The sequence below is a fragment of the Canis lupus genome, chromosome 14 (genome assembly GCF_048164855.1).
Source record: "Canis lupus baileyi chromosome 14, mCanLup2.hap1, whole genome shotgun sequence".
Classification (NCBI taxonomy): domain Eukaryota; kingdom Metazoa; phylum Chordata; class Mammalia; order Carnivora; family Canidae; genus Canis; species Canis lupus.
In genome coordinates, this window is record NC_132851.1 from 39744776 (window position 1) to 39769440 (window position 24665).

The 24665-nt window shown below is 61.1% G+C and overlaps 3 protein-coding genes across 8 annotated transcripts; 1 reads left to right on the top strand and 2 right to left on the bottom strand.

Annotated features, from left to right (window-relative positions):
- Window positions 1-11940: 11940 nt before the first annotated feature.
- On the bottom strand, window positions 11941-14026 carry TMEM249 (transmembrane protein 249). Its single transcript, XM_072773923.1, has 6 exons — window positions 14022-14026; window positions 13487-13710; window positions 13169-13263; window positions 12694-12889; window positions 12403-12488; window positions 11941-12244 (listed from the first exon to the last, which is right to left on the bottom strand). Exons 1-6 carry the CDS (start codon window positions 14024-14026, stop codon window positions 12047-12049), a joined length of 804 nt encoding a protein of 267 aa, XP_072630024.1. The 3' UTR covers window positions 11941-12046.
- On the top strand, window positions 13103-19905 carry SLC52A2 (solute carrier family 52 member 2). Of its 4 annotated transcripts, XM_072775619.1 has the most exons (6): window positions 17370-17669; window positions 17921-18162; window positions 18251-18366; window positions 18757-19127; window positions 19218-19341; window positions 19451-19905. In XM_072775619.1, exons 2-6 carry the CDS (start codon window positions 18033-18035, stop codon window positions 19661-19663), a joined length of 954 nt encoding a protein of 317 aa, XP_072631720.1. In that variant the 5' UTR covers window positions 17370-17669; window positions 17921-18032; the 3' UTR covers window positions 19664-19905. The 4 variants fall into 4 exon arrangements, with proteins under 4 accessions (XP_072631718.1, XP_072631717.1, XP_072631719.1 ...); XM_072775617.1 differs by lacking the exon at window positions 17370-17669 and adding an exon at window positions 13103-13243 and having other exon boundaries at window positions 18251-19127; window positions 19229-19341; XM_072775616.1 differs by having other exon boundaries at window positions 17350-17669; window positions 18251-19127; window positions 19229-19341.
- On the bottom strand, window positions 14243-17231 carry FBXL6 (F-box and leucine rich repeat protein 6). 3 transcript variants are annotated; one of them, XM_072775579.1, is made up of 9 exons: window positions 16806-17231; window positions 16431-16589; window positions 16227-16272; window positions 15777-15908; window positions 15595-15702; window positions 15396-15509; window positions 15096-15327; window positions 14764-15010; window positions 14243-14495 (listed from the first exon to the last, which is right to left on the bottom strand). In XM_072775579.1, exons 1-9 carry the CDS (start codon window positions 17198-17200, stop codon window positions 14345-14347), a joined length of 1584 nt encoding a protein of 527 aa, XP_072631680.1. In that variant the 5' UTR covers window positions 17201-17231; the 3' UTR covers window positions 14243-14344. The 3 variants fall into 3 exon arrangements, with proteins under 3 accessions (XP_072631680.1, XP_072631681.1, XP_072631679.1); XM_072775580.1 differs by having other exon boundaries at window positions 15477-15509; window positions 16209-16272; XM_072775578.1 differs by having other exon boundaries at window positions 16209-16272.
- Window positions 19906-24665: the final 4760 nt, after the last annotated feature.

The window sequence follows — 24665 nt, forward strand, 5'->3', positions numbered from 1 at the left end:
GGCTGACCCCGTGCCCTCTGGAGAGGCCTCCCTGCACCCCTGCCCCTTCCCCCAGGGGCGGATGTCTAGCGCGGCGGCGACGCAGCCAAGGGGCTGGGAAGGGGAAGAGGGGCAGCCGTGCCCTTGCTCTAGAAATGCGACTTCACGGGTGGTTTTGCACCCTCCCGCGCGGCCGCAGCTCCCCCCGGCGGCCCCGCAACCAGGCGGATAACCCTTACCGCGGCCGCCCGCCCCGCGTTTGCAGCCCCCATGACGTCAGGCCCGGCCGCCAATGGCCGCGTGCGGGGGTGTCGGGGGCTCCAGGCCGCACAATGGCCGCGCGCGGGGACATATGTCCTCAATTAGGACCCCGAGCTGCCATTGTCCCCTCCGTCCCCGCGCCGGTCGGGTGGGGAGCCCACGCTCGGAGCGCCTCCGCGCGCCCGCCGTCGCCGAGGGCCGAGGTGGCGGCGGCTCCGGGGAGGGTCCGGGCGCGGCCGGGCTGGGGCGCGTGCAGGGGGTGCGCGCGCCCGGCGCTCCTCGCGGTGACCTTGCGCAGGCGGCGCGGCGGGGGCGCGGGCGGCGGGCGGGGGCGCGCGGCGGGGGCGCGGCGGCGGGCGGGGGCGCGCCGGGGTGCGGTGCCGAGCCCCGCGGCTGCCGTGTGCGCGGCCGGGCCCGCAGCCCCGCTTTGTGGCCTCGGCCCGGCTGCGTATTCGTCCTGCGTGGCGGGCGCTCCCGAGGGGCGGGGGCGGGGCGCCGCCAACCCCCTTATCGCGGAGCCGCAGCCGGCGCGGCCCGACGCGGGGGCGGGGCGGGGACACCCCCCCCCCCCCGCAGAGCCTGTGTTCCCGGCGCCCTCTCAGGGGGGCCCGGCCGAGGCGCAGCCGGAGGCGCGGGGCCAATTAGCATTTTGATTGCGGGACTGGGGGCCCATCTGGACCGAGGCCTAATTACCGGGCAAACCCTCCGGGCGCGGGCGGGACGTGCCCTGCCGGTCCCTTCACCGGCGCCGCCGCCCCGCCCCTCCGGCGGCTCCCGTGCCCCCCGCGCGGCCCAGGCGGCCTATCCCTCGGCTCGCTCTCGCGCCCTGCCCGCCGTCCACGGCCCCTGGCTGCCCCTTCACCTCTGTCGTCATTTATCTACTCCTCCAGCCCCTGGCTGGCCGTCCGCGTGCCTGCCCCTCTGTCAGCTTCCCCGCCCCCCACCCCGCTCCCAACCCTCTTGACGGACAAGGCGTTAGAGCGCGGACACATATGTCCCACGGCTGCGCTCTCTAGGGGACCATTCGGGCGGCCCTTGATCTCGCTCGCTCAGGTGGAGTCCGCAGCCCCCTGGGGCGCCTGGCGGGGAGGGGCAGGTGGGCCCAGGCCTCGGCCATCAGTTCGCAGTGGCGGGGGTGCAGAGCACACATGCGGCCCGGCCTCAATTCCTCAATTACGTGGGCCGCCTCGCCCCACCTCCTTTCCAGCACCCCCCCTGTCCCCCGCCAGCATCCCAAGGTCGCTGCGTCCCAGTCCTAGGGTCCAGCTAGGAGAGACTGGGGAAGGAGAGATGGTGATTCCCATGCTTTTGGAAACTTTTAGCTATCCTCCCCTGGAGGCCACCCTGAGTCTCTCCCACTGAGGGCTGAAGACCTGGCGGGGGTGGGGTGAGCTTTGTTGCAGGAGAGGACACAGTCCCAGACGAGGCTACTTTGGCTCCCCGAGGACCCAGCCAGTTGAGGGATACTCCAACCCTCAGGGCCTTAGCACCCGAGAACCTTGGTCTGTCCACCCTGCCCCCATAGAGCCTCTGTTCCCTCTGTCCTGGTTCATGTTGCAGCTGGGCCCAGCATCTTACCCACCTGGGGTGAGGGGATGCAGTGTTGGTTCTGTGTCCCTCTACCTCACTCTGCTTCTGGGCATGACCTCTCCCGCCCTGGGCAGGTCCCATGTTGCTCAAAGGCCACGCTTTAAAGTGGAAACTCAAAATAAATGAATGAATGAATGAATGAATGAAAGAAAGAAAGAAAGAAAGAAAGAAAGAAAGAAAGAGGAAACTCACAGTGTTATGTCCCCAGCACCCTCCCCCCAGCAGAGCCAAGATCCCTTGTGTGCTCACTCCTGGGCCCTCAGGTCACCCTCTCACCCCCCTCCACTGTGCTGGGGCTCCAATCCAGTCTAGCCCAGCCTACTAGCCTAGCCTAGCAGGTCCACTCCTCCTCTGGATCCCTCTCCCTGGCTGCCAGCATCTGATCCTTGCTAGGAGTCTCTTTTGGTCTGGCTCCCTGGCACCCCAACACCCTCCTCCTCATCGGGAGAATGGAAGTCTTCCTGGAAGACTTTTGACTTCCTGGAAGTCAGTTGAGATCCTGTGTACATAAGTGGGCTGACTCAACTGCCAATTTCCCAGCTGTGAGGTAAGACTCACAGCTCAGAACAGCCACCCCCCACCTGCTCCTAAAGCCCACGGCCAGCCCAGGACACTGATACTAACCAGAAAGATGAGGAGGCCAGTTGGTAACTTGGATCATGAGAGCAGGCGGGGCAGAGACCAGGCCTGGGAGACCGTTGTGGGCTTCAGCCTCTATTCCAGAGGAGATGGGATTGTATATTTTTGAGGAGCTGCAGGGAGGCCAATGGGAATAAGCAGGGGCATTTGGTTTATCCAGGTTTGGGCTTTTGCCAGGCAAGCTTCTGAGAGGGGCAGCTGAGCCAAGGGAGAGGAGGCACTGATGGTAGAATCTAAATGGAGTGAGGAAGGGGTGAGGGCGTGACAGCGTGGGGGCTCTGGTGCTGGGGTCGGCATCTGCAGGACGGAGCTGGGACTGCGCTGGGGGTAGGTGACTGAGAGTGGGGTGTTGGGTTGAAACTCTGGAGGGGATGTGAGGGGGGACAGTTACTGACGGCAACAGGCTCAAGGGCATAATTGGGGCAGAGGACGAGGTCATTGGCAGGAAGAAGGGGTCATGACTGAGGAGCAGGGAGCTGCAGGCTGGTCCTAAGAAATTGAGGCCACCGGGAAAGCAGACCTGGTGCGGCGACGGGGTGATGCCCGCAGCCAGGGCCGGTTGGGTGGTTAGCACGGCTCATGGCTTGTGTCAGCGAAGACTCCTGCAGAGAGGAGTGGGGAAGGGGCCACAGGCCACGATGAGGAACAGGGGTGCCTGGTGCCCCCTTCCTGGCCAGGGGGCTGAGGTGGGAAGAGAAAAAGCAGCCCCCGGAGAAGGCTAGCAGTAAGGGAGCAGGGCAGAGGGGAGCTGGGGTTCCCAGCAACAGGGCTGAGGCTGGTGGGGGGTTGCTAGTGACTAGCTGTGCCCCAGAAGCCGGGGTGTGTACCGGGTGAGGCTCGGGAGGACAGCAGCATGGGATAGAGCAGGTCCCTGCCGGGGCAGGAGCTTGGGAGCTACGGGAGAGAGGTTAGACCATGAGGCAACTAAAAATGTCTACTTAAAAAAGACAAGGAAAAACAAAGAGCAAATATCAAAGTAGTAGAAAATGTTTGTATAACAATGGGTTAATATTCTGATCATAGAATAGCTGCTATAAATGAACCTACAGAACAAAGATGCGGAGACCCCCAAGGGGTTAACAGGCAATTTACCGCACGATAAATAAGAGACCTTACTGGGAAAGACATGCAAATTAAACAAGATGCAAATTTTAGGGGGTTTTGTTTACAGTTTTATTATATAAAATATCAGATGTGCACAAAAGTGCAAAAGGTCAGATAAAGATAGGTCCACATTGGCCCATCACTACCATCACCCAAGACCGGCTCACAGCCAATCTGATTTCCTTTCCCTCCCTGAAATCCCAGGTATTGTATCTCAAAATGCCACTTTTAGTAAGTAAATAAAGACATTAGAGCACAGAGGGCCTGGGAGTTGTGTGAGGGAGGCCCTGGCTCCCAGCCTGAGGTCACCAGGAGGTGTCATGGGCTCTGCCCCCTTCTTGCTTCAGGAAGGGTGTCCCCTCAGCCTCGTTTTAGGGCCATCAGAGAGGCCAGCAGCCCTGAGTGACCCAGGTCCTACTTTGTCCCAAGGGATCCAACCCCCCGATCTTCCCAGATCCTTGGGCCTCATTTCAAGCCTGAGATAGAATTCCATACAATAAATGTGTAAAGCATGGAGTTCCATCCGTTTTTTTTTTCCTAAAGATTTATTTATTTATTTATTTATTTATTTATTTATTTATTTAAGACAGAGACAGAGATAGCAGAGAAGCAGACTCCCCGCAGAGCAGAGAGCCTGATGCAGGGCTTGATCCCAGGACCCCAGGATCATGACCTAAGCCGAAAGCAAGATGCTTCACTGACTGAGCCACCCAGGCACCCCTGGAGTTCCATCAATTTTAACAACACAGTTGTTCTTGTATCAAGACACAGGACAGGGACACCTGAGTGGTTCAGTAGTTGAGTGTCTTCCTCTGGCTCAGGCCATGACCCTGGGGTCCTGGGATCGAGTCCCAATCAGGCTCCCCACACGGAGCCTGCTTCTCCCTCTGCCTGTGTCTCTCTGTGTGATCATAATCAAGTGATAAAGGGAAATATTAAAAGCAGCCACCAGGGGGTGTGGGGAGGAATCAACATACTGTGTATAAATGAGCAAAGATAAGGATGACAACAGACTTTTTTTTTTAAGATTTTATTTATTTATTCATGAAAGACACACACAGAGAGGCAGAGGCAGAGACGTAGGCAGTGAAAGAAGCAGACTCCATGCAGGGAGCCTAATGTGGGACTTGATCCTGGGACCCCAGGATTATGCCCTGAGCTGAAGGCAGGTGCTCAACCGCTGAACCACCCAGGTCCTGACAACAGATTTCTCATGGAAATAAAGCAAGCTAGAGGATGGTGGAGCAGCATCTCTAAAGTGTTGGGAGAAAACATTGTCAACCTGGAGTTTGATACCCAGTGAAAATATCTTTGAAATGCACAGGTTAGATAGATGTTTCAGACATATAAAAGCTGTAAGAAAAAAAAAAAAAAAGCTGTAAGAATTCGTCACCAGCTGACCCACACTACAAGAAATCCTTAAGAAAGCCCTACAGACAGAAGAAAATGACACCAGATGAAAATATCCATGTCTACAAAGAAATGAGAAGTATGCGAATTGTAACTAAGAAGTAAATGTAAACACTTTGTTTTTTATTATTTAAAAGATGATCAACTGATTACGTAGAATTAACAATGTATGTGGGGTTTGAAACATATATAGAAGTGGAACATATAACTAGATAGCATAGTTGGGGTGGCAGAGATGGAAGGACAGGATGGCAAAGTGCTCACAGCGTGGGTGAAGTGGCCTAAGTCACTGGAATGTGGACTCTGATAAGTCAAAGGTGTATCTGTAAAGAATAAAGAAATTAGGGACACCTGGGTGGCTCAGTGGTTTAGTGTCTGCCTTCGACTCAGGGCATGACCCCGGGATCCTGGGATCGAGTCCCATGTCCGGCTCCCTGCGTGGAGCCTGCTTCTTCCTCTGCCTGTGTCTCTGCCTCTATCTCTGTGTGTCTCTCATAAATAAATTTTTTTAAAAATCTTAAAACAAAATAATAAGCCAACAAAGAAATCATGCAAAATTCGCAGCAAATACAAAAGAAGGCAGAAGAGGGAAAGGAAAACAGGAAGAGATGGGACACATAGAAAGCACATGGCAGGTTTGTAGATCCAAACCCAGCTGTGTCTCTAATCGTATTACATGCAAGTGGTGTGGACACCCCAACTATGAGGCAGAGGTTGCCAGGTGGTGTAAGAAAGCGGGCCCCCACTGCACGCTGTCTACAATAAGCCCATCGTAAATGGAAATAGGTTAAAATAAGAGGACCTGAAAAGATACACCACATAAACACTAAAGAAGGCTGGGGGGGCTATGTTTGCATAGTACAAAGTAGATTTCTTTTTTTTTTAAGATTTTATTTATTTATCCATGAGAGACACACACAGAGAGAGGCAGAGACACAGTCAGAGGGAGAAGCAGGCTCCCTGCAGGGAGCCTGATGTGGGACTCGATCCCGGGACCCCGGAGTCACACCCTGGGCCGAAGGCAGATGCTCTGCTGCTGAGCCACCCTGGTGCCCCACAAAGTAGATTTGTAAATAAAGAATATTGCAGGGATTGAGAGGGTTGTTTCAAAGAAGACTAAACTTACTGCAAAAGCTGTGCCAGGGTGCCCAGGGGGCTCCGTCGGTGAAGTGCCTGCCTTCTGCTCAGGGCACTATCCCGGGTTCCTGGGTGGGGCCCCACCCGTGGGCTCTCTCTCTCTCTCTCTCTCCCCTGCACACATTCCTCTTAAATAGATAAATAAATAAAAATATTAAAAAACACAAAATACGGGATCCCTGGGTGGCACAGCGGTTTAGCGCCTGCCTTTGGCCCAGGGCACGATCCTGGAGACCCGGGATCGAATCCCACGTCGGGTTCCCGGTGCATGGAGCCTGCTTTTCCCTCTGCCTATGTCTCTGCCTCTCTCTCTCTCTCTCACTGTGTGCCTATCATAAATAAATAAAATAAAATAAAAAATTTAAAAAAAAACACAAAATACCTGTGCCAGGCCCAGGTCCTGGTTGAGAGTGAACGAGAACCTCCTGTACGGGGTGAGGCCAGCTGGGGGGTGCCCTGCACGTATTTCACGTCCAGACCCCCTAAGCTGGGCTGGCGGAAGCGCTGCCCCCTGATAAGGACGTCCTCTCCTTGAACGTTCAGGGACCGTTCTCTCTTCTGCCCTCGTATACTCCCCTCGGGTCTGTCCCCACTTCCCACCACAAGGCTTGTGACTCACAGCACGTGCTGTGGGTGTGGAAACAGGGGCAGGTGCTAAAACCCAAAGGAGCTCTATAGTGGGTTAGAGAGTTCTTCAAAAGGAATGTGCAGGAGGGGGTGTATTATTAGTGTATGACACACCTGTCCCTGCAGGTGGAGCACACAGCCCAGGCACCATGGGGTGAGAGCAAGCATGGCCCCTGGGAGCTTGGGCTCAGTGTCCCCGCAGCTCCGGGGTCAGTCCCGGGGGTGACAGCTACGGCCAGGGGCACAGCTACAGTGTCCATGAGCTGAAGGCTGTGGCCGCCACCTGTCATGTGCAAGTGTCCAGAAGAGGAGTGGCCTGCACAGCAGGGGACCTGAGCTGACCACCAGGTGGGGGTCTGGGACTGGGTGGCTCCAGGGCCTGCCAGGTCCTGGCAGCTGACCACCGGGCATGGCCACCCTGGCCCAAGAGCGTGCTCCGGCGCAGCAACACCTGAACCAGTGGCACTGGCTCTGGGGCCAGGTGATAAGCGGAGATGGAAGAGATTGTTGGATGAGGCTGGAAGGGAAGAAAGTACAAACTGAGGCCGGAGAAAGGGGATGCGTGTTAGCGCGGAGACTGGCGAGGCGGTTGCCTTCCGTCACCTGGAAGGGAGAAAATGTACCTAATGACCTGCTTCTGGGCGAGGGGACATCCAGGAAATGGTGGAAATGCCTGTCGTGTGTGCCACTGTGTCACCTGCAAAAATAATGTATTGAAATCCTAAGCCCCAGGTGTTCCTGGATGTGATGCTCTTTGGGAATAAGGTCCTTGCAGATGCCATTAGCTCAGGGGAGGGCATCACGGGAGCAGGGGACCTTTAATCAGGGGAACTGGTGCTTTTACAGGGAGAGGGAACGCGCCTGCGAGACAGGGCACCGGTGAAGACAGATGCCTGAGGACGCAGAGGCAGATGGGCCAGGGGGCTTGAGGATGGCACCGCCAGAGGCTGGGAGGGGGCCTGTCGCGGAGTCGCCCGGGGACCCCAGACGGAGCCAACCCTGGGGCACCTCGATTTCAGACTTCTGGTCCCCAGAGCTGCGAGATCATAGAGCGCTGTTGTCTTAATGTACCCGCAGCTCGAGAGCCATGAGGGTGGCGAGCTGCCCGTCACATCGAACGGATCACAAGCAGTGAATGAGCTAAGGACAGAACCTTTTAGTTTTCAAGAAGAAATTAGAGGGGCGCCCGGGTGGCTCAGCGATGGAGCACCTGCCTTGGGCCCCGGGCATGATCCTGGAGAACCGGGATCGAGTCCCACATCAGGCTCCCCGCTGGGAGCCTGCTTCTCCCTCTGCCTGTGTCTCTGCCTCTCTCTGTCTCTCATGGATAAATAAAAAATAAAATAAAATCTTTAAGAAATGTAGGACCTCGAGGCTTCTCCTTCAGATGCCTAAGAGATGTAAAGCAGTTTCTTTTTTTTTTTTTTTCTTTTTTAAGACTTTACTTATTTGAGAGAGAGAGCGTGATCAGGAGGACAGGCAGAAGCAGAGGGACAAGGAGACTCAGAGCAGGGAGCCCGATGTGGGACTCGATCCCAGGACCCCAGGGTCATGCCCTGAGCTGAAGGCAGGTGCTAAACCGCTGAGCTACCCAGGTGTCCCACTTCCTCATATTTTAAGATTGTCTGTTAAAGGTATCCTTCCCTGTCTCATTCATGTACATCCTGTATGTAGGGAAAGAGAGCTTGGGTTTTTTTAGCTCATGGGTCTCTGCAAGGAGGACACACACAGCAGGGTGGCCCAAGGAAGGACCCCTGAGCAACCTCATTTGCCCCTGGACCTGACTTAGATGGGAGATCCTGGACTTAAGGTCTGAGCCGGGTGCTGTGATGAGATGAGCTATTGGGGGGTCTGGGAGAGGCCAGAGGGTGCACTGTGGTGGACTCCCCACATTCAGGACCCTTGTGAAACTCCTACTTTTCATGGACGTGACTCTGGGCTTGGCCCTGTGACTTGCTTGGCCACTAGGACATTGGCATGAATGATGCACACAGAGGCTTAATGGGATGGGGCCCAGTGAGGCTGCGCTGCTTGTAACACTCCCTCCTGGAAACCCGGTAACAAGAGAGTCTGCTGAGTGATGAGAGACCACCTGAAAAGAGGCCCTGGAGGCTGGGGGTCAGCTTGGACGCCTGGCCCCCACCGGGAGCAAGTGGAACCGCCCAGCTGAGCCCCGCCTGCGGCCCGGCTCCAGTGAGGACCTGCAGTTTCAAAGGCCTCAAGCTGAGGCTGGTTTGTTAGGTATCAACAGGGAACTGAAGCCGCTTGGTCTGCACCCCTGACTCCCGTCCTCACTGTCTGCCTTCCCAGCCCGAGTCCCATAGTCCAAAATCGTAATCCCTTCCCTGAACCCCACACTCTTATACTTTCCTCACGCATCCCCAACCCTTGTTAGACCGAACTATCTTCCAACTCCACACCTGCATCAAAGCAGCAAAACTGTGCTAGAGAAAAACACAAAAGCACACTCACTCATCCTTTAAGTTTACAAAACATGTCTCAAAGTGGGCTCTGCACACGACCAGAAAATCTTACTATGCTTTCTTTATCCTGTTCGTCTTCCTTCTCTGGGAAGACTGTTTCACACCTTGCCTTGATTTTGTTCCTTGAAGCTTCTGAATCTCCACCCACTCTGTCGCCCCTTGAAGCTAACAATACTTTTTTTCTTCTTTTCTTTTTTCTTTTCTTTTTTCTTTTCTTTCTTTTCTTTTCTTTTTTCTTTTCTTTTTTCTTTTCTTTTCTTTTTTCTTTTCTTTTCTTCCTTTCCTTTCCTTTCCTTTCCTTTCCTTTCCTTTCCTTTCCTTTCCTTTCCTTTCCTTTTGAATCAGAGGCTTGGTTACAAGTGTTAGAAAACTCTGCATAACAATAACTTAAACTGTAGAAATCTTACTCTTTTGCAAAGAGTTCAGCCTAAGCCATCCAGTGCGCAGGGCAGCTGCAGTGTTCAGGCTTCCACGATTCCATCTTGCTGCTCTGCTCTCCTCAACCCGTGCCTGGGTACCTCGTCATCCAAGGTGGTTGCTGAAGCTACAGGCCGGGTGTGGGGGGAAGGAAATGGAAAGATAGGCCACCCCCCTTAAGGATGCATTTGGTAATTCTACACACCAATTCTTATATTGCATTGGCCAGGACTTAGTCCCAAGACAACGTCTATCTACCTGCGATGGAGGCTCGGCAACGGAGTCCCTGCTCTGTGGGACCATAGGCCTAGTTAAATTTGGGGGAGTTTCTCCCTAAGGAATGAGTGGAGGATGGGCAAAGGGATCCCGCTTGCCCTCACGAGGTGTTCACTGTCCTTTCCTCTTCTGCCCAGCCTGGAAGTTGGTTCCTGCATCCTACCCCCTCATCCCCCACTCCCCACCCCCCTCCACTCCCCCACCCCTGCCGGGTGCTCTTCTCCAGAGCTCTGCATGACCCCCGCCTGCGGCATCAGCTCAAATGCTGCATCCCTCCCCATCCTGGGAAGGATTCTCAAATGTGCATCCTCCCTGATCCCCCGAGCTAGGGGGACACCACCCCACCTCCAGCCTCTTTGGCAGTATACAAGTTAGCTCTTCACAGTATGTCCCTCTTAAGATTGTGAGCCCCAGGACGCCTGGGTGGCCCTCGGCTCAGGGGTCCTGGGATAGAGTCCTGCATCAGGGTTCCCCGCAGGGAGCCTGCTTCTCCCTCTGCCTGTGTCTCTGCCTCTATGTGTCTCTCTCATGAATAAATAAATAAAATCTTGCCAAAAAAAAAAAAAAAGATGGTCAGCCCAAGGAGGACGGGAAGTTTGCCTTCCTAGATGCAACTAAGTCCCCAACCTGAAGCATTGACCTGAGCAGCCTCCCAGAGCCCGAGGGACTGACATGCCTTTGTAACCCCTTCAGAGCAGACGCACTGGGGGCCTAGCTCAGCCACGAGCCACTCACGCAGCGAGGCTAGCCCCATGGCCTCCACCTCCCACTCCTCACCTTCCCCTCATAACGTTTCCCCCAACCTGTCCCAAGCCCCTCATGCCAGCTCTGCTCACCCTCTCCAGCCTGTCCCCTGGCAAAAGCAAGGCACTCACCTGGGGATAACTTGGGCCCTATCTTCTGAAGGGCAAGAGGAGCCTGCACCTGTGCCATGACCATTGCCTGAAGCAATTCCAGCAGTCCCTGGATCCTGCCCGCGCACCCACTGGGTTTGGCCACCTTGGGATCAGGAGTTGATCAGTGAGTGACTCTGAGCCATGGTTCCAGGCAGGATGAGCTCCATGGCATGTGACCCAGGGAAGTCATCCTCAGAAGGATCCATACAGGGTTTTGTTGTTGTTTTGTTTGTTTAACTAAGTAAACTACACCCAACATGGGGCTCAAACACAATCCCAGGATCAAGAGTCACATGCTCCACTGACCGAGCCAGGCAGGCACCCCCATCCTGGGCTTAATGCTTTAGTGTCTCCTGGAAATTCTCAATAACTCTTTTAACAAGAGGTGCTGCACTTTCATTTCACATGGGGCCCTGCAAATTATGCAGCTGGTTCTGGTTCCAGGGACACTCACTGATATAACACTCAGAGACCTAGGTCACCAGCGAGGCCCTGAGGGGAAATGCTGACCAGGGGAGCCACATGGACACTGCCAGCTGCCACTCCTGCGGGGGCCACAATAGCCCACTGCCCTCTCCACTCCCACAGCAGCTCCTGCTACCCAGGAGGGGGGAACACCCACTGGACAAGGGGATAGGGGACTGGTGGGCCAGTGGGCATGGGGAAGGAAGCTCCAGGGATGCATGGGTCCACCCAGCAGGCCTTGAACCCTGCTCCAGGGCTCTGCAACGTACTCCCTAGGAGCGCTGCAGCCCTGACTTTGGGGACACATAGGCACAAGGCTGGACCCGTGGCTATGCCCCCTCCCATTGCTGAGTGGACTAGGAACACAGACTGACCAGATTCTGACTCCCGGATGCCTCATTGGTCCACACTCCCGAGGCCAGGCAGGACAGCTAAGTGCTGCTGACAGGGAGGCAGGGGGTCCCACACCTGTCCAGTGAGGAGTCCTGGGGGGCCTGCTGCTCATTGCTCACCCTGCTCCTATCGCCACCCCCAATCTTCCAACCCAGACTCCAAGATGTGCTCCCTGAGGCCCTGGGAGGTGGGCAGTAGGGGAAGACCCTGGAGCAGGGGCCTCCCCCCCTTCCCTGCCCTCCCCTCCCAGAGGGAGCACTTCCTGGAAGCGACAGGCAGCTTTATTGAGGGGGTAAAGGTGAGAGACTGGCCGGGAAGGGAGAATGCAGCTCGTGGGCAGGGGTGCGGGGAGCGAGGCTGCCTGTGGCGTCACACGTCCAGGTCCAGGTCCAGGTCGGACTGGGAGTCCCGCTTGTCGTACGTGCGGGTCTTGCGCTGCACGATGCCCGGGCTGAAGGCGGCCCCCAGCGGCCAGTGGCGGACCACGTGGCGGTAGGACGTGGCCAGGCAGTCAAAGTAGTTAATGTTGAGCTTCCGGGCAATGTGACGGCCCAGGTATTCCATCTGCTGCGGGTACAGGCGGCAGTCAGGAGAAGACGGTCCGCCCTGCGCCGCGGGCCGTGTGGGAACCGCGCTGTGCCGGAGGAGCGGCCCGTGCTAAGCCCCTAAGCGGTGGGGGCCTCGCGTAGGACGGAGGAGGGGAGGGAGTGCGTCCCGGGACCCACCTCGTAGCGCTCTGACAGCTGCACCAGCACCAGCGGCTCTAGTTTGTGGCCGCACAGAACCAGCTGGAAGAAGCACCTTCCGTAGGCTGCAGTGGGGGGAGCAGTTCAGCCCGGGGGCTCCGGGGGTGGGGGCTCCATGGGGCGAGGGCGAGGGCGAGGGGAGGCTCCGGGGGCTGGGGGTTCCGGGGGCCAGAGCCGGGGGACGGGGCAGAGGGCTGGCACCCTTCCCCCTGCACACCCTCCCCGGTCGGCGGCACACCCTCCCCGGTCGGCGGCCGCGCGGTGCTTCACCGTCGGAGCTGAGCGCCAGGCGCACGTAGACCAGGTGCATAGGGCCCTGACACACGGTGCGGCCCTGGATGGAGAAGTGGTACGTGCCCCGCGCGTGGTTCAGCACCAGGCGGCGCCGCGCCAAAGACGAAATCATGAGCCACAGGCCCACGGCCAGGCCGCACGCGGGGAAGCCCCAAGTCTCCTGCTTCCGCACCTGCCGGAGCCGCCCGGACCTAAGCAGCCAGGGGGCGGGGCCGGGGCGGGGCCATGTGCGGGGCCGGGGCGAGGGGGCGGGGCCGAGTGAGCGTCGGGGCGGGGCCAGGTGAGTGAGGGGCCAGGGCCACTGTGAGGGGCGGGGCCGGGGTGGGGGCGGGACCATGGGCGGGGCCAGGGTGAGTGTCGGGGTGGGGGCGGGGCCGGGGCCGGGGCCGGGCCGGGCGCGGCAGCCCCCAAGAGGCCCGCCCTGCGCTGGGGCGCGGCCGGGAGCTCAGACCTGGCTCACCACGCCGAAGCTGACGAGGAGGAGGCAGACGACGAAGAGCAGCGTGCCCTTCCACAGGGTGTCCAGGTAGTACTCGAGCACGAAGACTGCGGGCAGCGTGGCGGTGGCGCGTGAGGACGGCCGGGCCCTGCCGGCAGCGGGGGTGGCAGTGCCAGCGCTCGGGCCAGAGCAGCCTCCGCACGCAGGGCCCGGGGCGCGGTCGGCATACAGGCCGCACGCACATCGGATCCCCGCCCCGCGCCCCGCGCCCCCACCCAGGCCGCCGCTCCCGAGGGTGCAGGGGGCGCCCCGGCCCCGGCCCGCGCGCACCGTTGGGCTGCTGCTGTGTGAACGGGTAGAAGCTGTTGTTCTTCAGGCGCTTGGCCAGGTGGCGCTGGGTGCAGAAGAGCCCCAGGGCCCAGAGCTGGAAGCGCTTGCCTCCGGAGGTCGTGGGCAGGCCGCTAGCCCGGCCCTTGGGGGCCTGCGTTGGGCACAGAGGGTCAGCGGGGCTCCCGCAGGCCGCCCACGCCCCGGGCTCAGGGTCACGCCAGTACCTGGGACGACAAAGCCTCCAGGTCTGCGGTCCAGGAAGGAGCGTCTGTCAGACGGAGGGCGGAGGAGCGCCGTGGCGGGTGGTTCTGGCTGGGCCGGCCGGGATTCTAGAAGCTCTGGGCAGCGCGTTCTAGAAGGGGCTGTTCTGTTCCTACCTCTCTGTCGGAAGTGCCCACACCACAGAGGCCCCCTGCACAGCCCGGTTCACAGGCCTCACCTCAAGGGCGGGTGGCCAGACATCCCAGGCCTGCGCTGGAGGTCTGCAGGCAGGCACTGCACACTGGACCTCCCAGCTGAGCAGGGCCGCCCTTACCCCATGGCCACTTTTGCCCAGGCGGAGCCTCAAACACAAGCACAGACAGCTCACCCCCCTGTCCCTGAGGGCAGGACACACACATTCCAAGATTCAAGCACTTCGGTGAATCAGCAATGCACTCCTACCCCTACCCTCAGGCTCCCAGCAGTTTTAGCCTTGAATGGTTCCTGCCGGCACAACACCTGGCCTCTCATCCCCACCTTAAGGACCACACAGAGTTCCTAAAAATGTTTTATTGTTTAAAAAATGCTTAAACATCCAAAATGTGGAAAGGGTGGCAGGCACCGCTGACTACCTGAGGGCTGGGGGTCTGGAGCTGCCTAGCTGGAGGAGGGGAGGCTGGTGAGCAGCTGCTCCAGGCACCACTGGACTTCCTCCTGGCCTCGGTAGGCCCGCTTCAGGCCCCGAGGAAGGCAGCGGCAGGACTCCAGGTTGAGATAGAGCAGGCCTGGGCAGCTGCTGATGACAGAGCTGTGGGGGCAGGGCACACCATGGGGAGTCGAGCCGCTGGTTCCCAAAAGACCCAGGCCCCGCTGGGGCTTGGCCAAGGTAAGAAGCCCTCTCTGCCCAGGCGCCACACCTGGCTCTGCCACCCACAGCCACCGAGGCCCAAGCCCAGTACCCTTGGTGTCCCTAATGTCCATCCTAAACAGGAGCTTGGCCAACACGTGCTCCCCTTTTGTAAACTGAAACTTGCAAGCCGTACTGACTCCAAGAGACCGGGAATGGGGATGCTGACCTGACTGTGCTTGGTGTGACCCGAGTGCCCCTGAGGTTGACAGAGCATAGGGCTGGGTGTGAGCCCCCACGGGTGGCTGAGAAGGCAGCCAAGGCCTGCTCCAGGTCTTTCTCACTGAAGCCCTGGCCACTCAAGTCCAGTTCCCGCAGAGTGTGGCACCACTTCTGAGTCAACAGGTGGCTGCCCTCTTTGGCTAGAGTCAAGCGATCTGACGTGCCATAAAGACCCAAGTGAAGCTGTTCTAGCTCTGCAAGGGAAGAGTGGTCATGAGTCTTGGGGCGGCAAGGGTGCCCACATCCCTCCCGCCCAGCCACCATCCAGAGAAAGCTGACCCTGACACGGCAGATCGTGCAGGCCGGCAGGTGTGATGCGGGCACAGCCACGAAGATCCAGCAGGCGCAGGTTAGGGGAGCCGTGGAGCAGGCGGCCCAGGGCCTCGTTGCTTACAAAGTTGCAGGTGGAACCGGCGAGGCAGAGCTCCTCAAGGCTGGGGAAGCCTGGGCCAGGAGTCACCACTCGCCCGGAAGGCTTGGGCAGCCACATCAGGTTTAGGAGCCGCAGCACCTGGAGCGAGGCCCAGGCTGCAGACGGGAAGGGAGGGTGGCAGGTGGGAGAGGCGGGGTGTCAGGTACCTGCAGCTGGGGGCAGCCCTTCTGCAGCCCCTCAACAGGCAGCTGGAGAGGAGTGCTGCTGCGGTTGATGCCGGTGCTCACCTCCAGGACCTGGAGCTGGGGGCAACAGCTGCCCTGCAGAGATGGAGGAGAACAGATTCAGCGGCCTGGCTGTGCCGGGCTCAGCATCCCGCTCTGCTGCCGCCCATCACCAACCTACCAGAAGCGCACCCAGGATGGCTGTTGTCTGGGAGCTGTAGGTCAGCCACAACTTGCGCATTCGGGGCCCTGCCTCCTCCAAGAAGCTCACCACGGCTGTGGACTCCACCTGGGAACCCAGCACATGGGTACCCGTCCCTTTGGCCCAGGCTTCTTCAGGGCCCCTGGGGACACAGGGCTCACCATGGAGTGCTGTATGTCCAGGCTGTGGAGCTGAGGGCAGGCTTTGGCTAGCATAATCAGAGTGTCAGAGGTTACACCATGGCAATCGGAAAGCTTGAGGAAGGTGAGCCGAGGACAGGACTCGCTAACCAGCTGTGGAAGACAGAATACCACCAGAGATTGGGAGAGGTCATGTGTCCACAAAGGAAAAAACCAGTGGCCAACACCAAACCCTCACTACTGCCTCAGCTATGACCTCCTTTCTGCCCATGGCAGGCCAACATGGTGCTCCCAGTTCTGACACCTCCCTGCTGAAAGAAACAACAGGAAAGGAGGCCCAGGCAGGCATCCCCGTGGGGCAACACTGGGCTCCAGGTGCCTGACCACTTCCTGGAAGTACTGGGCAATCCCAAAATGTCATGGCTGGTGGGCAGGGCAGCCTGGAGCTCTCACCTTCAACACGGGGTGTACCTGGGACTTCCAGTGGATGAGGGTCAGCCTCTGGAGCTGCGAGAACCTGGGCCGACAGCAGAGGCAGAGCTGCACGGTGTTCCCACGCTGCCCGACAGCGGCGTCCCCACCCACCCCTTCCGCTAGGGAGACACACACAGCCGCTGGCTTTCTACCAGCCGCCGACAGGAAGCCAGGGAAGAAAGAAAAGAGAGAAGGTCTCACCGATTGGGCATAAGCCACTCCAGGGAGGCGAGAAGCTTCTTCTCGGCCTTGGCTTCACTCTTGGCGAGGCGGCCAGCCGGCGACGGTGACAGGGTCACGGTGTGCCAGAGCGCAGGCTGGGAGGCCGCCTGGTGCCAGCGGCGGCACACGCGAGCAGCCCTGGGAGGAGACCTGGGCTGAGGGGCTGCGACGAGACCGCGGTCCCCGTCGTCCTCACCAGGCTGCAGACAGCTCGGCTGCAGGGCCGGCCCTGGGCTCTCTGTGGACCCCCGAAAGGCTGCGCTCTGTCCCCCGCGGTGCCCCCGCCGCGGCCACCCGCCCGCTGGGCAAGAGGTCAGCTGGACCGTGCCGCTGCGCCCCCCGGGCCTGAGGTACCTGCCGAGGAAGGGCACGGGCCCATCGGCCGCCACCAGCAGCCCGAAGATCTGCAGGAGAATTTCCAGGGGGATGCGGTCGCCCCAGCCCGGGTCGGGCCCCGGCGGCGGCTCCGGGGCGGGCGCCATTCTAGGCCTGGCCTTGGCGCCCGGGGCGCGGGGCGCGGGGGCCGGCTGCCGCTGAGCGCGGCGGGCGGCGCGCCGGTGCACGCGGGGACGGGCAGGCCCCGGGCCCGGCAGCACCAGCAGCATGCTGTCCGACTGCAGCAGGTGGTACCCGGAGCCGCTCGGCGCCAGCTGGTCCCACCACCAGTCCTCGGCCGAGCGAGCCCGCTCCCCGGCCGGCTGCGCGCCCCGAACCCGGCGCCGGGCCCGTCGCGCCGCCCCGGCAGCCATAGCTCCCAGCAGAAGCCCCCTGCCGCCCCGGGGCGGCGGAAGGGGCGGGTCCCGCGGCGGAAGGGCGGGGCCTGGGCCGACACGCCCCGCGCCCGACTTCCGAGGCGGGACTTCCGGCTGCGGCCTCGCGGGAGGCCGAGGCGGGCTGCGCGGCCTGCGGCTTCCTGCGGTCTGGCTGTGGGGTGGGCGCTCGGTCCGGCGGGGCAGTGGTTCCCGGCCCCCGCCCCCGGCTCCGGGCCCGAGGCGCCGCCGGTGGAGCGTGGCGAGACGCCTGGCTGTCGGGGCGGGGGGCGCCCGGCAGCTCTGCGCCGCCCACCGGACGCCGCGAGGGGCGGTGCGGGGCCCGCCCCCTCCCGAGGACACGCCCCCGTCCGTGGACACGCCCCCTCCCCGCGGACCCGCCTTCGCTCCCGCCGGCCCGGGGCTCGCAGAAGCCTGGAACTCTCGCCGGGGCGGAGCGGCAGCCGAGGTGTGCGCGGCGCTGGGGATCCCCGTCCCGGGTCCGGGTCCGCCCCGGGGGCGGGCGGTGGTGGCCCGAGCAGCGCAGGCGGGGCGTGGGGCCCCCTCCCCGCGTGCTGCCGGGGCCCCGCGTGCTGCGCCTCCTGCCGCTAGCGCGTTCCGGGTGCGCCGCCCCGGCACCGTCGAGGCCCGCTGGCCCTGCTCGTCGCCGTGCAGGTCTGTCTGACGTGTGGCCCCGCGTCCGCGTCTGTTTTCTTCGAGGTGTCGGAGGCCTTGGGGTCGCGGCAGAGCCGGAGCGTGCGCTCGGGCCGAGGCGGGGACGGAGGAGCAGGCCGTGACCCTGGGCTGTGCTGCGGGGCCCAGCGCGGGCCGGATGGCAGCACCCCCGCTGGGCCGCCTCTTGTCGACACACCTGCTGGTGGCCCTCTTTGGCATGGGCTCTTGGGCTGCCATCAACGGGATCTGGGTGGAGCTGCCCGTGGTGGTGAAAGACCTTCCCGAGGGTGAGCGGGGCGTGCAGGGGGCGCGCAGGGGGCGGGGGTTGGCTGCCCTGAGCTGCCGCCTCTCACCGCTGCTCTCCCCTCCCCGCAGGTTGGAGTCTGCCGTCCTATCTGTCTGTGCTGGTGGCGCTGGGGAACCTGGGTCTGTTGTTGGTGACTCTGTGGAGGCGGCTGGCTCCGGGCAAGAGCGAGCGGGTCCCCATTCAGGTGGTACAGGCGCTGAGCGTTGTGGGCACAGCCCTGCTGGCCCCACTGTGGCACCACGTGGCCCCCATAGCGGGGCAGCTCCACTCCGTGGCCTTCCTGACGCTGGCCTCCGTGCTGGCCCTGGCCTGCTGTGCCTCTAATGTCACCTTCCTGCCCTTCCTGAGCCACCTGCCACCTCCCTTCCTGCGCTCCTTCTTCCTGGGTCAGGGCCTCAGCGCCCTGCTGCCCTGTGTGCTGGCCCTACTGCAAGGCGTAGGCCACCTCGAATGTCTGCCAGCTTCTTCCAATGGCACCCTCTGGCTCCCCAACGACTTCCCAGAGCGTTTTCCCGCCAGCACCTTTTTCTGGGTGCTGACCGCTCTTCTGGTCACTTCGGCTGCTGCCTTCCAGGGTCTGCTGCTGTTGTTGCCATCACCGCCATCTGCATCCACAGCAGGTCTGGGGTCTGACCTGCGGGTGAGGACCCCAGGAGTGGAGGAGGAGGAGGAGGAGGAAGAGGCTTCACCGCTGCAGGAGTCACCGAACCAAGCAGCAGGCGCCCCTCCCAGCCCAGACCCTGACGCCCATCGGCTGCTCTCCGTCCACAGTGCCTGCCTGCTGGGCCTGCTGGCCATCACCAATGCACTGACCAACGGTGTGTTGCCTTCCGTGCAGAGCTTTTCCTGCTTGCCCTATGGCCGCCTGGCCTACCACTTGGCAGTGGTGTTGGGCAGCGCCGCCAACCCTCTCGCCTGCTTTCTGGCCATGGGCGTGCTATGCAGGTATGAGGGTCCCGGCTGCTTGGGGTGGAGTTTAGGGATGGGCGCTGGGTTGTGGTGCGGCCAGTCCTGAACTTCTGCTCACCCGTGTAGGTCTCTGGCAGGGCTGGGTGGTCTCTCTGTGCTGGGCATGCTCTTTGGGTCCTACCTGATGGCACTGGCAATCCTGAGCCCTTGCCCGCCCTTGGTGGGCACCTCTGCAGGGGTGGTCCTTGTGGTAAGTGTGCTGGGAATACTGAGGCAAAGTGGTTGCGGTGGTGGTGGTGGGGGTTGCCCCAGAGCAGGGAACATCTCATGCTCAGCCTGCTGCTGTGTCCATCCTTCAGGTGCTGTCATGGGTACTGTGTTCGGGTGTGTTTTCCTACGTGAAGGTGGCCGCGAGCTCCTTGCTGCACGGTGGCGGCCGGCCGGCGCTGCTGGCAGCTGGAGTGGCCATCCAGGTGGGCTCCCTGCTCGGTGCTGTCGCCATGTTTCCTCCCACCAGCATCTATCACGTGTTCCGCAGCGGGAAGGACTGTGTGGACCAGTGTGGCTCCTAAGCCTGGGTGGATAGGGACCTGACGTTGGGCTGAGATGCCGCAGCACTGAAGTGCTCAGAGTCCGAGGAGGCCCTCCTACACGTGGGCGTACTCGTGGATACCTGTACACTCCATAGCAGATACTGGTCAGGGTGGGGACCACAGAGCAGGCCCAGAACCAGGGTCCGGCTAGGGCTGTGGACTTGGGCCGAGATCTGGAACCCATGTGGGCTTTACACAATAAATCACTGTTACTCCATGGATCCCAGTAGTTAACTCCTGTAGTGTCTTTGTGCAGGTGGACGTCTGCTGAGCTGGAGGGATGACATGAACCGTTCGGTAGGGCCCCCCAGCCTCCTGGCTGCTCATAGATTCTGGGTTGCGCCCTTTGAGCCCTGGACTCTGCTGCCCACCCCTCCATTGCTTGTTGGAACTTCCTCCCGAGGACTGACTACCGTGGTCAGAGGCGCGTGGTGCCCACCTGACACCAGCTTCCCCAGGATCTCCCGTCGGGTGGTGGGGCCTCTTCCTGTGGGGGCCACTGCTCTGCAAGCCTCCGGCCGTGTGCTAGGAGGAGCCAGCGAGGTGCGAGGGTCCCGCAGGAGGCTGCTGCTTCATTGTGGTGCAGCAGTGGTAGCGTCTGGTCTGCTCGTGTGGGAGGATCCTCTTGTGAGGCCCAGGCACTGTAGGGGCTCTGTCAGTAGGGCTTTGAGGACACTGGGGTCTAAGGTTCTGGCCAACTTAGGGATCCTTCTGGTCAGGAGCATCGTTCCCTTCCCTGAGCCACAAGCGGCTAGTTTCTGGCTGCTTTCTGTGATCAAATGTGCAAATGCCGCACACTGCATTCAGACAAGCATGTGCCTTCTCCCGGGGCCTCTGACCAAGGGCCCCTGTCCCTGAGCAGCTCACACCTGCCCCGGCCCTGGGACAGCGGTTGGGCCTCTGCTTGGGTAGCATCTGCAGGGAGCAGAGCCTTAGGCTGTGGCCTGTGCTGCTCTGGGTGGTCATCCTGCATAAAGAGCTGGAAGGGACCTGATGGAGGGCCAAGGCCACGGCCAGGCGGCCAACAAGGCCTCAGGACACGTGGGCAGACGCTGCAGTGGGCAGGGGCTCGGGCTTCCTGGGCAGGCAAGAAGCGGAGGCCCATGGGGGAACCCAGGCTCCACAGGGGAGGTGGGACACCTGAGCTCTGCTCCAGCGGGACTGGATCTGGCACTGGGATCCTGTCCCCACCATTCTGCAGCGGGGACTGTGCAGCTCGGGTGGGTGGTGGGCGCTGGGAAAAATGGCTCCTGCTCCCATTTCCCTGGCTCCTTCCCACGATTGTCCTGGTTTCCGGAAGCCCTTTTAAACTTCAGAAGCTGCCTGTCCTTAATGTGGCCCGCACGTGGGCCTTTGAAGGTCCCAGGCAGGACCGGCCAGAGGACCGAGGGGGGCACCCGAGGCCTTGGCCGCTGAGCCTGTGGTCTGGGGCTGCATCAAGTATTGGGAGGGCCTGGGCTCCCAAGTGGCTCAGACACAGCACAGCCCTGAGGGCGGGAGGCCCCCACCAGGTCCCAGGCTCCCAGGACATTGGCCGGCCTAGAGGAGGAGCAGGGGCCACAGGGGTTCACCTGGCTGTTCGCCTGTGGGAGTCCGGGCTGGTGGGGTGTGAGTGTGGAAACCGCTGTCCGTGGTGGTGAGTGGAGAGCTTCAGAGGGAGGAGGATGAGGACATGGGCGTGGGCACACCCTCATCCCCCACCCCCAGCACCATCCCTGCCCACCTGGGGCTGGAGCCGCGTCCCGGTTCCTGCTCTCTTCCGTCAGGCGATGATCAAAGGCGTTTGCAAGAGCCTCATCTCTGCCCATGTGAGCACGTGGGCCAGGTCCACGGGCCACAGAGGAGTGAGGCCCGGTAGGACATGCATGCTCTCCTGGAGAGGGGGCAGGTGGCCCTGAACCTGGGGGCCAGGGCTGAAGTGGACAATTTGAGGAAGCCACTGCCCTTAGAAGCCTCAAGGGCCTTCCTGTCCCTGCCTGGTAGGAAATAACAAGGGGAGGGAGATGCTCAGGGCCAAGTCCCTGAGAGCTGCCTGGCACACCCTTCCTACCCACGGTCCCCCAGCACGGGGTCTGATCACAGGGCACCCACGCTTCCAGCTGGACAGCAGGTGGCCAGGGACCCCGCCTTACAGCCTTGCCCAAAGGGGCTCAACCCCAGGGCTGGGGGCCCGTGGAAGGAGACCCCAGAGGGCAGGCAGGGGCCAAGGCAGGACCTTTGACCACTGGCTGTCCACGGGAGCACTCCTGGGGAAAGAGCAAGGCCTGAGCCACAGGGCCACTGTGCCTGTCCCTCTACCAGGGGCAGGCCCCTCAGCTCCTCAGAACCAGGGAAGGGCCAGCGAGGCCGCGGCCTGCCACATGCAGGTTCCTTTCCTGGTGAGACCGAGTCCTCAGGACAAGCCGTGCCTGCACTTGGTGGAATGACAGAAGAGCCTTCGCCTGCCTTCGGTCCTGCGGTTCTCAGCCTACGGGCTCCCCAAGGGGTTGTGATTGTCTATGTAACCAACCTGGGTAATAGAAGGTTGTGTCCGTCCATTAGCATCTGCTCAGAGCCTCCACTGCGTGACCTGGGGCCACGGGACCATCTTTAAGGGGCTTCCTCTCCTCCATGGAATTCAAAGGGAATTTGAATTCCTAGTTTTTGTGGGAACAGAAAATGAGAATATGGGAGCACCTGGGACCCTGGCCAGAGAATGGGTGCAGGTCATCGGCCATTCCAGCATCAGCCACTTGGGCCATGTCCACCCTGTCTCAGGGAGGCTACGTGCCTGAGGTCCTGAGGCCACTGTGGCCTCGCCCTCTCCCATCACTGGCCTCCTTCCAGGGGGCTCAGAGGCTAGTAGGATTCTGATGGGGTGCTGCTGATTACAAGACCCCCTGCCCCCACCCTGTGGTTGGGTGGGTGACCCCACTGATCCAACGGTGCGCCCATCCTCCTGCCCTCATGACTGAACTGGGGATGCTGCCCCTGTGGAGCAAATCGGTCTACTGTGACATCTGTCTGAGGATCTCAGTCATCCCAAAAGCCATAAAAAGCTACCCAAACTTCCCAGAGCAGACCCAAGAAGGAAGGCGCCGCAGAGGCAAGCAGGGTGAGAGGTGCAGAGGCAGGATCCAGAAAACGTGCTGGCATCATCTGGACCCAGGTGGTCTAAAGCGAGACCTGTGGGCTTCCTAGCTGTGTAGGCCCATAGTTTCTTGCCCCAGCCCAGGTTGTGGTGGGTCCCGCCTCCCTGAGTACCCGGGACAGACGGACCGTGGGACACCCAGCACCTCCCTGGGGGAACGGCTGTGCTGTCTGGGCAGCTCTCCCCGGCACACCCGTGACCTCCTCTCCTAGGCCTCTGCCTCCAGCTCTCCGCAGAGGGCTCCCCTGCCCTGCTCCTGCCCTGCAAGGGAGAGATTCCTGGGGAGTCACCCCCTCGCATCTGCCCCTCTCGGAGGAGCCAGGCCAGGCAGGGAGTCGGCAGGAACTTCCTCGGCCGGGCCTCCCTGACCAGGGCGCCAGATGTGCGCAGGGGAAGGCTTCTCTGTCCACACAAGAGGACGACCATTTTAATTTGCTGAAAGACAAGCTGCAAACAACTGTGGGATTTCCATCCCTTTGCAAGGGTGGTGGGGAAACAAAGCTAATTCAAAAGCAGACTGGAAAAGATTTCTTCCCGGGCCTTCCTGGCACCCCTGAGCTTCCCCACACGTTCCCTTTGCTGTTGTTTAAGTAGGCTCCACGCCCAGCACCCAGCCCGATGCAGGGCCTGAACTCACGACTCAGATTAAGACCTGAGCCGAGATCAAGGGACTGAAGCCTAAACGACTGAGCCACCCGGGCGCCCCCACCTACACTCCTCGTGGGGTCGTTCTGTGGGTGGCCCCACCTTGACCGCTGAGCTGGTGAGCGTCCACTCTGCACGCGGGTGGCTGCAAAGGGAGGCCCCAAGCACCTGGGGCAGCCCCGAGCACCCAGGGCAGCCCTGAGCACCCAGGGCAGGTCCCGAGCACTCAGGGCAGCCCCGAGCACCCGGGCACGAGAGCGCAGGGCGGAGAGGAGAAGGTGTTCACTGGGGGCCACGGTGCAGAGGGGAGGACAGCCGGCGGGCAGCCGAGCCTGGGGCTGGGAACCGGCACTGAAGAGCCGAGCCCGTGGCGAGGCCGCCGGTCCGCAGGGCCCTGGGAGCTGGGCGGAGTGGGCGGCCAGGAGGTGGAGGCCAGGAGCCTAGAGCCCGTCACCGTCCCCCCCCCCCCCCCCCCCCAGCCCTGCCCCTCTGCCCAGGAGCGCGGCCGGCTTCACATTTCTGGAGGGTCCACTGGTGGCAGGTGGATGGCCTGGCGGGCCGGGCCCCTCTTCAAGGTAGCTGTCGGGAGCCACAGGAGGAACTTCCCTGTTTCTGTGAAATGAAGAGTCACCAGCCCCACCCGTGGGCCACCAGGCCAGAGGTCGGCCAGGCCCCCCACCCCTGGGCCTCCCCTCTCCCTGGACGTGCTGGAAGCACCGGGGCTGGGGCAGGGAGGGAGGGGGTGTGGCTCCCGGTGTCTGGGAGCTGCCATTGCAGCTGGTGCTGGAGAGCCTGGGGGGCAGGATCTTGAGGGACTGGGCTCTGAGGGGGTGGCTCGGGAGGATCAGGTGCTGGGGTAACAGGAGATGAAGCTCGGGGTCTGGGGGGTTGTGCTGGGACAGAGTGGAATGGGCTTTAGGGGGACTGGGAGTCTGGGGGACCCGGGAACAGAAAATCACAGGCACTTGGGGGGGGGTATAAGAGGGTTAAGACCGAGTGAGGCCGGAGCACTGGAGAGCGGGTTCCTGGTGTCTAAGGACGGCCGTGCTCTGCGGAAAGCGCATCGTCCCAGGGTCTCTGATTCATAAGGTCGGTGTCTCTCCTCGTCTTCAAGCCACTTTACAAACTTGTGTTTGTAAATGACTAATAGCAATGTAACTGTCAGCTGATTTCCCTCCTCCAGTCGTGGAAAAAGCCGGTTTTGTA

Coding starts and splice junctions, on each gene's coding strand:
- TMEM249 (XM_072773923.1), bottom strand. Junction 12,890..13,168: donor GCTTCGGCGTGGTGAGCCAG/GTCTGAGCTCCC, acceptor CGGCTCCGGCAG/GTGCGGAAGCAGGAGACTTG. Junction 12,245..12,402: donor AGCTGTCAGAGCGCTACGAG/GTGGGTCCCGGG, acceptor CTGTACCCGCAG/CAGATGGAATACCTGGGCCG.
- FBXL6 (XM_072775578.1), bottom strand. CDS start 17,200: ATGGCTGCCGGGGCGGCGCGACGGGCCCGGCGCCGGGTTCGGGGCGCG. Junction 15,011..15,095: donor GCACGATCTGCCGTGTCAGG/GTCAGCTTTCTC, acceptor CTTCCCTTGCAG/AGCTAGAACAGCTTCACTTG. Junction 14,496..14,763: donor GTCACACCAAGCACAGTCAG/GTCAGCATCCCC, acceptor CTGCCCCCACAG/CTCTGTCATCAGCAGCTGCC.
- SLC52A2 (XM_072775617.1), top strand. CDS start 18,033: ATGGCAGCACCCCCGCTGGGCCGCCTCTTGTCGACACACCTGCTGGTG. Junction 18,163..18,250: donor GGTGAAAGACCTTCCCGAGG/GTGAGCGGGGCG, acceptor CCCTCCCCGCAG/GTTGGAGTCTGCCGTCCTAT. Junction 19,342..19,450: donor CTGCAGGGGTGGTCCTTGTG/GTAAGTGTGCTG, acceptor TCCATCCTTCAG/GTGCTGTCATGGGTACTGTG.